At 44.6% G+C, this 12,147-nt stretch overlaps 2 protein-coding genes across 3 annotated transcripts in view; one reads left to right on the plus strand and one right to left on the minus strand.

Moving 5' to 3' along the window:
• The first annotated feature begins 319 nt into the window (after positions 1 to 319).
• Positions 320 to 6,706, plus strand: LOC134488932 (TNF receptor-associated factor 1-like). Its single transcript, XM_063291286.1, has 5 exons — positions 320 to 418; positions 1,249 to 1,527; positions 2,766 to 2,943; positions 3,689 to 3,837; positions 6,092 to 6,706. Exons 2-5 carry the CDS (start codon positions 1,249 to 1,251, stop codon positions 6,308 to 6,310), a joined length of 825 nt encoding a protein of 274 aa, XP_063147356.1. The 5' UTR covers positions 320 to 418; the 3' UTR covers positions 6,311 to 6,706.
• Positions 6,707 to 9,274: 2,568 nt separating this feature from the next.
• The window catches only part of DDAH2 (DDAH family member 2, ADMA-independent), a 30,069-nt gene continuing 27,196 nt past the window's right edge, over positions 9,275 to 12,147 (minus strand). For both annotated transcript variants that reach the window (XM_063291287.1, XM_063291288.1), the window contains exon 7: positions 9,275 to 11,036. In XM_063291287.1, coding sequence (XP_063147357.1) covers positions 10,920 to 11,036 — 117 coding nt within the window. In that variant the 3' untranslated portion in view covers positions 9,275 to 10,919. The remainder of the gene's footprint in view (positions 11,037 to 12,147) is intronic.

Below are 12,147 nucleotides of genomic sequence, written 5' to 3' on the forward strand. Positions count from 1 at the left end.
GCTGCTGGTCATCCTTTTCTTCTCTTTCCTTCCACCTTTCCCAGCATCAGAGTCTTCTCCAGAGATCTGGGTCTTGGCATTGTGTATCCGAAGTAGGATAATTTGAGCCTGGTCATTTGTGCCTTGAGGGAGAACTCTGGGTTGATTTGTTTGATGACCCATTGGTTTGTTTTCTTGGCTGTCCATGGTGTTCTCAGCAGTCTTCTCCAACACCAAAGTTCAAAGGCTTCAAGACTCTTCCTATCCTGCTTCTTCAAAGTCCAACTTTTGCTTCCTTAGAGTGTCACATGGAATACCATGGCTTGTACAATTCTGTAGGTAACTGACCCCATTTCTTTTGCCTCCCAGCTGCAGAGAAGCATCCTCCTCTGAATGTCTGAAAGAGAAGGAAATTGAGCCACTCATCCATTTTGACAAGGTGGGGTTCATTTTTTATATTTTATTATTATTGTGGTTATTATTACATACATATATATGTATGAGATACGTATATGTTTCTTGTGTGGTGGTTATATTGAAAATATAAAGGAAGAAAAAAATAAGCAATAGAATACAGATGGATAACCAATAACTCTCAGTTAACCAGGAGATAAAAAATATCATATGGCTAATATATTCTAAATCATTTTCAACAACAAAGAATACTATAAGACATTTCAGACCCAATTTCTATTTGAGAGATTTCTATATTGACCTGTAAAAATATTTGGTTAGTACAACTGAAATCAATAAGAGGAAAAAGGAAAGCTGTAAATAATAAGCAGTATATTGAAAGAATACTGTAAATAATATGTAGCATGGCTGGCTGGGGAATTCTGGGAGTTGAAGTCCACACAGCATGAAGTTGCCAAGGTTGAAAAACACTGATGTAGACTGTATGTCAGATTAAAATATAAACTCTAGAATCCAAATTTGGGATGTGGCACAACTCCATGTATAGAATTATAGTATAATAGTTTAGTATAATGCTTTCCAAGTAAGATAGAACTGTAGATCAGATTTACTTGACAAGGTGGGTTTTAGGGGGCCACTTGTATCTCAACTAACCTTGCTTTCCTTGGGAGCACTATGGATATAACGCTGGAACAGGAGAAAGGGAGGAATCACTTTTACCTGGAGGGAGGAAAACTATTTCTCAAACTTGACTCCTCCTTGCTTCCAGTTGTATTAGTACTAGCTGACTTGGGGCATGAACTCTGTGCCAACCCTAGATGACCTGTGCTGTTGGTTGGCCTCCATTATTAACAGATGCCTGGTGGACAAGTGGAAGGAATCATGGCACCGCAGCATCCACTCCTCCTTGACCCCCTGCACCCGTTTGTGGGTCTGGACTTCCCACTGGACCAGCTCTTGGAGCTGCTAAGGCCTGACCTCCCAATCAGGCAGCAGGTGGCTGAGCTGGAAACCCGCCAGAAGACCTTGGAGAACATTGTCTCAGTCCTGAGCCGGGAGCTGGGCAGAAAAGAAGAGGCCCCTGGAGTGAGGCTTGGAGAAGCCCTGGCTAGGATCCTCTATCTGGAGGAGAAAGTAAGAGATGCCCTTTGGAAAGACCAAGTTGATGCTTTTGGAGAAAAAAAATCAGGTGTCTCCAACAACAATAAGCATTTGTAGGACACATTGTGAGAGTGCAGATGGTTTCCCCCAGCATCAGAGGTTTACAGCCTGTGTTCAGAACACCTTCCAAAGTTGCAGCTGTAATGTAATTTACCATGTGAAAGAAGAAGGAAATTAGAACATCCATGGCATGGCAAGTCTCATTTCCTTTAAGGGCTGGCTCCTGAAAGCAGCTGCACATTGTCTTGGCAACAGAACAGAAACAGTTTGCCATTGCCTTCTTGCAGGACGTTCTTGTCAACCTCTCAAGCTACTTCATACGCCTGAGATTTTCTAGTGGTGCCCTATCCAAGTATTAACCAGGTCCAATTCTACTTTGGTGGGGAGTGGTATTTAAATCTCAGCCAAGGCTAACTCAGATGCTGCCACCTCCTGCAGCCGTTCCAGTCCTTACAAGTCTGTGAATTTGTTGGAATTATCTCCACAGTGCAGATCAAAGGCTGAAACTGAGAGATAATATTTTTCATGTCTACTAACAATTAATGCTTTATCAGTTATGTCTCAGAAGCTACGTTTGAAATGACTATCACATTTGGGGAGTGGCTGGCCTAGTCTCTCAACCCACTAAGTTGTGTTGCAAGAGGCAGCATAATAGCAGGAAGGGAAATACACTAACCCAGCTGTAAGCAGAGGTATTTGTTGCTAGCCACCGTATGCACATGATGACATTGCAATGCATACAAACTCTGCTTTTTCATACATGTGTGTCCCAACACTGGATACAAGGTGATGTGGTTTGCATTATGACATCATAATGCACTTTGTCACTTGCCCGCCTCCCAGTAACATCTATGGTTCAAATTACCACCTGCTGCAACTTCTTTTCTTTGTGAGATGTCAGATTAATTTTATGCAAAAGCTCTTGATGAAAATGACTCAATGACATGATGGTTGAGCAGGTTGTGTGAACCCAGCTGCAGAACAGGCGTGGGTCTTGTATTAAGCTTGCAGTTGTAAAGGATAACAGGGCAGTGTGGAAAAATATTAAGCTTCACTCTTTTTCTCTTCCTGGGTTATTGATTATCATTCACTCATCTCCATGAAGTAATACAATGCCAGGTTACTAAGTTTGATTGAACAAATCAGTATTCTGTTCCTTTCGCATACAAGCTTAGCACATCCCCTTCTTTACTTCCGTGTATTCCTTCCAGATAGAACAACAAGACTCACTCTTGGCTCTGAAAGATGTGATGATCAGCAGCTTGGTGTCCCGGATCCAGGCCCTGGAGCAAACCAGCTACGATGGGTGTTTCCTCTGGAAGGTCCCCAAGGTGGGGCTTCGAATGCAGGAAGCGCAAACTGGCAAACGGCCTGCCCTTTATTCCCCCCGTGAGTGACCAAATCCGAAGGTGAAAGGAAAGGGGGAAGTGGTTTTGTAGAGCAAAAGTCCCTGCCTGCTAGCTAACTTTCCAACAGCTGTGTCTACACGCTCGCACTACTGGGGAAACATAGGAAGGTGCAGCGTGTGCACCCTGATTGGAGTTTAAAGCTGCACATTCATGGCCCCATTCAGAAGTAGGCATTGTGGTGTGTTCTGAGACCCTTTGTCGGTGTACCCCAGGCTTGATGCTGGGAGGGAAGGCAGGCAGGCAGGCAGGCAGGCAAAAACACTAGCTCCTGCTATTGAATGTATTTGCAGGGATGCCTTTGGATCCCACAAAGTAGCCACTGGAATAGCAGAGGGCATCCTAGGGGCATTCAGTTTTGTAGATAGCCATGCTCATCCCAGCAGCCATTTTATGGGCAGGCAAATCACCCACAGCAGCCCCTTTGTGAAGGCACCCACCACATTACCCTGAAGCAGTGTTTCTCAACCTTGGGAACTTTAAGATGTGTGGACTTCAACTCCCAGAATTCCCCAGCCAGCGTGCTGGCTGGGGAATTCTGGGAGTTGAAGTCCACACATCTTAAAGTTCCCAAGGTTGGGAAACACTGCTCTGAAGATTCCAGTTTCTTCAACCCAAAAATTTTGTCTGGTCTATCCCGCAATATAGTTGACTTAATTAAAGAGACGAGTATGTATTATTCTTGTCGATCTTAGCATCTCATGTTTTTCTCCTTCATGTCCCCCCAGCATTTTATACCGCCCGTTACGGTTACAAGCTCTGCCTGAAGCTCTTCCTGAATGGAGATGGGACTGGATCCGGCACTCATGTTTCACTCTTCCTGGTTGTGATGAAAGGGGAATACGATTTCCAGCTGAAATGGCCTTTCCGACATAAGGTATGGAGCTTCTGAACTGACCGTAGGGTGATATGGGATAGGAAGCTCCTTCCCCAATTCCTACAAAGAATACTGCACTTGCAACTCTTTATATCATGAAGATATGTTCAATAAAAGGCTCACTTAGAACAAATGGCTGGTCTCTTCGGACAGTCTTCCTCAGCTTAGCATCTTCCAGACCATTTGGGCTGTGATCTGTATAATCTCTGACTCAGTGTTTCTCAACCTTGGCATCTTGAAGATGTGTGGAATGCTGGCTGGGGAATTCTGGGAGTTGAAGTCCACACATCTTCAAGATGCCAAGGCTAAGAAACGCTGCTCCGACTATTCAGTGTGGCTTGCTGGCTCATTGGTTGGTTGGTTGGCTTGGTTAATTTATATGGCTACCCATCTCGACAGAGTGGCACTGGGTGGCTACCAATGCCTAAAAACACCCTGCAAGAACAATTTACCTTTGTTGTAAACCGCCCAGAGTCCCTCTGGTGGGAGGAGATGGGAGGTGACAAATTTGATTAAATAAATAAATAAATAAATAAATAGCCTAAATATCTATAATGAATAAAACATATTATTTATTTATTTATTTATTTATTTATTTATTTATTTATTTATTTTCTGTCCCGACTTTATTATTTTTATAAATAACTCAAGGCGGCGAACATACCAAATACCCCTTCCTCCTCCTCTTTTCCCCACAACAACCCTGTGAGGTGAGTTGGGCTGAGAGAGAGCGACTGGCCCCAGGTCACCCAACCGGCTTTCAGGCCTAAGGCCGGACTAGAACTCTCCTACCACACCTGATTAGCTCTTGGGCTGAGAGAGAGGGACTGGCCCAAGGTCACCCAGCCAGCTTTCAGGCCTAAAGCGGGACTAGAACTCTCCTACCACACCTGATTGGCTCTTGGGCTGAGGGAGAGGGACTGGCCTAAGGTCACCCAGCTGGCTGTCGTGCCTAAGGCGGGGCTAGAACTCACAGCCTCCTGGTTTCTAGCCCATTGCCTTAACCACTAGGCCAAAGTGGCCTTTAAACAAACATAATACAATGCAACCGAGGACCCTAATAAGCCATCTAAAACAAAAGTAACCAATCTTACACATTGGGCTCAACTAACATCCTGGCCCTGTGCCTGAGGGTCTTCAAGGCCCTATGGAAGGCTAACAATGTTAGGGACATCTTACTCTTGGGCTGGGCAGGTGCTGTGGCCAAAAAGGCACATCTCCTGGGCTCTGCTAAATGAAATTGTTTCTTAGAAGGGACCTAGAGCATATATGCCCTGCTGGGTCTGGTGGGACAGGCAGAAATAATTGGAGACAAGCTGTCCTGCCAATAACCTGACTCTGTGCCACATAGGGCTTTATAATAACCAGCACCTTGAATTGCACCTAGTGGGTACTGGGAACCAGTGCAACTCACAAACGGTGGGCATATCATGGTGTGCCCAAAACTGCATCCACTGCTGCAATCTGGACCAGCTGCAGCTTTCAAATGTTCTTTAAGGGCAGCTCCATATAGAGGTCATTGCTGTAATCCAAGTGGAGGTAACTAAGCTGTGAGTAACCATGAGCAGAGCTTCCCAGTCCAGAGGCTGGTGGCATTGGTGCACCAGCTGGATTCATGCAAGGATTCTCCTGACGGTGGCTGCCACCTGCTCACCAAACAGGAGCTGTAAGTCCAAGAGAATTCTCAAATGGATACCAACTCTCTCTGGGGGAGTGCCACCCCATGCAGAGTCAAAGACAGAACAAAAGATGGGGGGCTAAAATCCACAGCCACTCTGTCTTGCTAGAGCTACATCCACATCCAGACCTCCACAGCCTCTAAGCATCGGGAAAGAATCTTGATGGCATCACTTGAGGGAGCCCGGGGCAGAGATGTACAACTGTCATCAGCATACGGATTATGCTTAATCCCATGCTGATGGGTGACTTCAACCAGTGGTTTCATGTAGATGTTAAATAGGAGTGGGAAGAGAGTTGAGCCCTGAAGCACCCTGTAATGCAGGGATCTAGAGCTGGACCTCCCCCCTGTGCCAACCAGCTTCAGAGGAAGGGGGGAAACCACCATAAAACCATGCCCCACATTCCCAACCCCCTAAGCTAGCCCAGAAGGATACAATTCATGGTCTTGAAAGCCACTAAGAACATATCCAGCATACAGACAAGCAGATACCTGGCCTCAGACCAAAGCTTTCTCACTTAGTGCACGTCAACTAGTTTCAGTGCTTATAATGTGTCCCTTTTTTTTAACATTCAGGTCACCTTCACCTTGTTGGATCAAGTCAACAATCGTCACATTTCTACCTCCTTCCGTTCCTTGGAATCCTCATCTTCATTCCAGCGTCCCATCAATGAAACCAACGTGGCCAGTGGCCTCCCCGAGTTCTACCCATTGAACTTACTCCACGACCCAGGGACTGGCTACATCTATAATGATACATTAGCCATTCAAGCTGTGATTGACACAAAGGCGTAGACTAAATGGGCAACCTTCATCTCAAATGTGGAGATTGAACCACCAACCACCGTTGTTCTGACAAGATAGAAGCCACCAGACTACGTTGTTGCATTTTCCCCAGTCTCTACTCAATACAGCTACAACTGAGGAAACTCTGTGGGACTTACTCAGCCCCTTCCCCTCACCTCCACAACAGCCCAGAGGCTGAAGGACTCCCTACAGTCTATGCTCCTAATGCAAGTTTGAATCCATTAATTTATTCTAAGATCTGCATACCACAAGGGGGTTGGTCTGCAGAATCCAAAACATTCTGTCAAGTATGAAAAGGAGATACGAACCTAGGTTTTCTGCTGCAGTCCTGTTTCTCGTGTTTTAAGAGATAAAACCATTCTCTCCTCACATCCTTGCCAGAAGAGGTGTCTTGTTGACTATTAAATATATTTGTCTTATTTCTTACTATGTATTTGTCTTGTTTTCATTATTTATTTGTTATTATTTATTAGATTATTTATTGTCTTATTACTGTGGGGTCCTTGGTGCTCTCTGAGCCTGGCTGTTTTCTTGCAGACGTTTCATTGCCCAACTAGGCAACATCTTCAGTGCGAGGGTAAGATGTTGCCTAGCCTGGCAATGAAACGTCTGCAAGAAAACAACCAGGCTCAGAGAGCACCAAGGACTCCACAGTTCAACCCTGAGCTACAGATATTCTCAATTGGATTGTCTTATTATTTTCTTATTGCTTTCTTAATCTGCCAACCAGCAGAATCTTGATGCAACCATCAACAATTAAAAGCTTGCCTAAGGCTCTTTAAACCCAGCAATGTCAGATCCTTCTCTTCAACGGAAACCACATTCTGAAGACCTACGGTGGCTTCGGAGACACAGACTTAACTCACACTGCTGTGAGACAAATCTGTGCCAAAGGGACTGGTAAGGGGATCTCAAAGACCCAGACACAAGCTGTAGTGCTTTAAAGATTAAAAACCTGTTTGCTTTATTACACTTGGAAATGAACTGGCAGTTGGTGTCATGAGATCTCTTCCCTTTCTAGAAGAAGATGGCTGTAGAATTCTGCAGCAACAGAGATGTTCCACTCTTATAGTACTGAGTCCCTGACTGCCCTCCAGAGATCCTGTAGATCAGCCTTTCTGGGGGAACCCTTGAAATATGTTTCAGGCCTCGGGGAACCCCTGCACATTCAGGCTCAAATATAGGCCAGAAGTTACAAAATTATTGTATTTGTTTCATGGGTAGGCCTCTATATGTGCAATAACACTGTTCTTAAACTGAAAATAAAGAATGAAGCTTACCTCTTTAATGTGAAGTTGCCCGAATTTGAATTTTTTAAAAAATAAATCGTGATCTCCCAGGGAACCCCTAGTGACCTCTCAGGGAACCTGAGGGTGCCATGGAACCCTGGTTGAGAAACCCTGCAAAAGATGGAACTTTTGATTTCTTTACCCACTTAAAAAATTTTTTTTTTCTAAGGTAGAGAGAGCTTTGTTCTTCCTCCCCACTCCCCACCTCTAGCTAGAGTAAAAAGGGCAGAAGCACACAAAAAGCCTTGGCAATAAATATTTGATACCATATTTACCTGAAAGGAAGATGATCCTGAATTATAAAATAACCCTCCACTGAAAAGGAAACCTTACAAGAAGGAATCCCCCACATGTCTATTTCTGTTTCCATTTTACTTACTTTCAAATGGATTCAGTACTTCCTTATTATGCCTAGTTCATGCATACATCCTCTAAATTCCAATCATTGGCTCTTTTCATACACGTGCAACCCTGGAAATTCTCTATTATATACTTTTTCAAACCGCAAATGGCTCCCAAAGCCATTTTCCAGCTAGTGTTTTGAGGAAGACCCTCGCAAGCGTTCAAAATGGAGATGAGGGAATTATAACAATTGGATTACTGCAATGCACTCTACATGGGGCTGCTCTTGAGGACCATCCAGTAGCTTTAGCTGATCTAGGATCCAGCAGGACGGACAGTTATAGGTGCAGCTTGCTATGTCCACGTGACACTACTCCTTGAGCTGCACTGGCTCTTAATAGGCTCCCAGGTACAATTCAAGGTGCTGGCTATCACCTTTGAAGTCCTACATGGCACAGGACTTGGGCCTGTCTGCTCCAGAGAACATCTGCCAGCCCCGCTCCAGGTCATCTCATTTAAGTCATGTCACCAAACGGGACCTAGGAAGCATGCCTTTTCAGTGGCTGCCCCTGCTCTCTGGAATGATCACCTCCAGACATAGGATGGGCCCTGACGCTGCTGGCCTTTAGACTGGTGGTTGAGATGTGGCTGTTTCCCCAGGCATTTGGGGCTGGGTGAATCGTCCCCTATTGGTTGTTTTAATCTATTCCATTCAGTTTGCCATTTTGCACATTTGGGGCTTTCTTTTAAAGATGTGTAGTAGATTTGAGGGGGGGCTGTCTGTATGTTTATTTTTGGTTGCATGCTGCCCAGAATCGCACCGGTTGAGTTTGAAATGAATCAATAGACACAGGGTGGGCCTCTAGAGACTGTAACTCACAAAACCGAGCAGGAACCACCAGCTACGTATTGTGGCCTGCTAAGGAGTCAATGCATCTCCTGATTTTATTTTGCTTTTCTTGCTTGCCTGGGACTGCAAGAACGAAGAAAAGTCAAGCATCTAGCAAGGCACAAGCACATTTAGATACATCATGTTCCCCTTGATGTGAAAGCTTCACGCAGGCAGACGCATTTTGGAAATGACCTTTGAAGAACCATCCCTTCTCAACTCTATTCCATTACTGCTCACACATCCCAAATACACATCTTTTATTTCGCACTTTGAATTGCTGGCGGCACCATCATATTGGACGGAAATATAGCAATTCTTAATGAATTATAAAAAGAGAATGCCATTAAAATGGAAGCTCTTCAGCTTTGAGGGTGGTCATGGGAGCCGAAATTCAGGAATGAAACCAAAAAAGAAAGACTCATCAAGAAATGGAATTGTTGCAGTCTTTTATTTATTACTGTTTTTTAATTGATTCCACAGGGGGTTAAAAGAGGCAGTGAGTGAATCATCTACAGTCCTATAACTGGTCATCAGCAGAACTGTTCTCAAGACCATTGCTTTGACTGCCCCTTAACTACATTACACAAATACATAACATGGTGCTGCTGGAAGGAAAGCAGTGATCCTCCTTGGTGGTGACTTCAGTTTTGTGAGTATGCAGAGAGGTGGCAATAAGGAAACTGTTGTGAGCAAGGAAAATAGTACAGGTAGTCCTTGCTTAGTGACCATTTGTTTAGCAACAGTTCGAACTTATGACGGTGCTGAAAAAACTGACTTATGGCCAGTCCTTGAACTTTTGGCCATTGCAGTGTCCCCATGGTCACATGATTGCAATTCGGGCGCTTGGCAACCAGTTCACATTTACAACCATCACAGTGTCCCACGGTCACGTGATCGCCATTTTTTACCTTCCCAGCCAGCTTCTGGCAAGCAAAATCAATGGGAAACCGCATAATTTGCTTAACATCCACGTGGTTTGCTTAATGACCATGTGATTCACTTAACGGCTGCCACAAAAAAGGACGTAAAATTGGGTCAGATTTGCTTACCGGCCGCATCGCTTACTGACCAAAATTCTGATCCCAATTGTGGTTGTTAAGCGAGGACTACTTGTAGAGAGTAACTCTATACTTTCAGGACCCAAACTACAGCACCACAGTATATAGTATACTAAGCAGACATGTAAGATAGCATTTATAAAGTTCTCTGAGAACCTTGTTTCAAGGGGAATGAAGGTCATGTGAACCATCACCACCACTGAAACGGCTGTACTTCCCCCATGAAATATGAAGTGTTGGGTTCCCACCATTACAATTAGGGATGCCTCCTAATCCCTAACACCAATGGTAATAGAATTATGCAGTTCTCTAATAAGGGAAGATGGCCTCTCTGCCAAGCCAATCTGAGACTATTTGCAATAGCAGTCACAAGCAGGCCTCTGCTGCAAGGATACCATTGCTCTCCAAAGCTAATATAGTGATATAGAAAGAGAGGGAAAAACAAAGGACCTATTTTGGCCACCACTGTGGATGCAGACTTCACAATGGATGCTCCTATGGGTCTTCCAAAAAGGCTGTCAACAAATATATCTCAGTATCTACTGCGATCATCTTGTCCCACAAAATCCTGTCATTGACCGAAAAAAAGAGGGAAAAAAAATCAACACTGTTCCTTAAGTATCCCAGTGGGTTGAAAACGTGAGAACCTTATTAAAACAGGAGTTGCTGATGGAAAAGCTGAAAGGCCAGGTTTCCTGCTGTGGCTTTTCTTCAAGTTTGGGAGCAACAGATGAACACCTATCTATGCTGGAGTAAAAGTCTTTCTAAAGGGTAACACAAGGAAAGGTAAAGCGAGGAAGTAAAGAGAGGTAGGACTTGGTGGAAGTGAAGGGCCAATGTAAATAAAAAGAGAAGCAGGCACCAAATTTAAATTTGACCTAATTAGCAGGTATGGGAATCAGGGTGGCACTCTGCTTCATTAGTGGAGAAAAAGAGCTACATTGCTTTGCACAAAGGAAACAAGGAAAGGGCTCCAGGGACTGGGGAACCTGTATTTTTGTGTGGATCCATAGGCACTAGATCTCCAGCTTCTTGTTGATGAGAAGGGAGCAGGAACTGAGAGTCCCACCAAGTTTGGCTACCTCCGTGCATGCCGCAGGGATCAGGGTATAGTCTGGAAGCTTCTGAAAAGGCTAAGAGAAGAAGCGAACAGAAACATATTACAATAGAGGAGAATATCTGTAGGTCAGGGTTGAACTGTGGAGTCCTTGGTGCTCTCTGAGCCTTGTTGTTTTCTTGCAGATGTTTCATTGCCAGACTAGGCAACATCTTCAGGGCATTGATGAAGTTGCCTAGAAGATGTTGCCTAGTCGGGCAATGAAACGTCTGCAAGAAAACAACAAGGCTCAGAGAGCACCAAGGACTCCACAGATGTTATTTATCCCCACATGGAGGTCACCAGAACACTGCTGTTCCTTCATAGCAGTAGCATACCATGCAATGGGGCATAGCCTTAAGCGCACTGGGACTGGTATGCAAGACCCGGAGGTCATAACGGAGCCATCTCTGGTTCCATGCAAGCATGCACAGCAAGCCCAGCTGGACCTCTTCCTGCACATGAGGACTATCGCACAATAGCCCCTGCCCTTTCTCAGACAGAGCAAGACTTGGTTTCTGTAATCTTCCCAAGCACATCATCTTGTTGCATTTTCTTTTCTGCCATTAGAGGTAACTCTGACAAAGTGCACACAGGCTAATTGATTCTCCTAAAACGTTTCAAAGGATTTCATTTAGAAATGGTGGAATTCTTCCAAAAGGTTAGCCAAATGTGAGAAGCAGTTGGACAACTGGAAAATGCTGAGCCAATAAATTCTTCTTTGTGCACTTGGAGATAGCATCTGCTCCTTTTTCCTGTTTTTCCTTCCCTATCACTTAAGTATAAACTGCCACCTCTCTATACAGATGTAACAGCAGAGATGTTGTGTGCAGAATTCTACAGTGCTTGAGTTTTTAGTGCATGCTGGGAAAAAACCAGGAGTGCTTGCAAAGGATGTGCCGAAAGTCAGCATCTCTACCTGATCCCTTTGAACTGGCCCATATCATCTCAAGTAGTGCGTCAGAAAAAGTACAGCTTTCCTTGAGAAGCTGATAATGCTGGGAAAAGTGAAGGAAAGAGGATGACCAGCAGTGGCGATGGGTGCACCTTGGGAAGACCCTGAAGGTCCAAGTAATCCTGGAGAAGGTCCACCACTGTGGTCATTAAGATTCCACACAAGTCCATGGCACATAATCAACCGATCAGCC

This window comes from Candoia aspera, chromosome 2 (assembly GCF_035149785.1).
Source record: "Candoia aspera isolate rCanAsp1 chromosome 2, rCanAsp1.hap2, whole genome shotgun sequence".
In the NCBI taxonomy this organism is placed as follows: domain Eukaryota; kingdom Metazoa; phylum Chordata; class Lepidosauria; order Squamata; family Boidae; genus Candoia; species Candoia aspera.

Excerpts from the sequence above, each read along its gene's own strand:
- LOC134488932 (XM_063291286.1), top strand. The coding sequence starts at position 1,249 with ATGCCTGGTGGACAAGTGGAAGGAATCATGGCACCGCAGCATCCACTC. Across the intron at positions 2,944-3,688 it reads GCCTGCCCTTTATTCCCCCC|CATTTTATACCGCCCGTTAC; the intron begins GTGAGTGACCAA and ends ATGTCCCCCCAG. Across the intron at positions 3,838-6,091 it reads AATGGCCTTTCCGACATAAG|GTCACCTTCACCTTGTTGGA; the intron begins GTATGGAGCTTC and ends TTTAACATTCAG.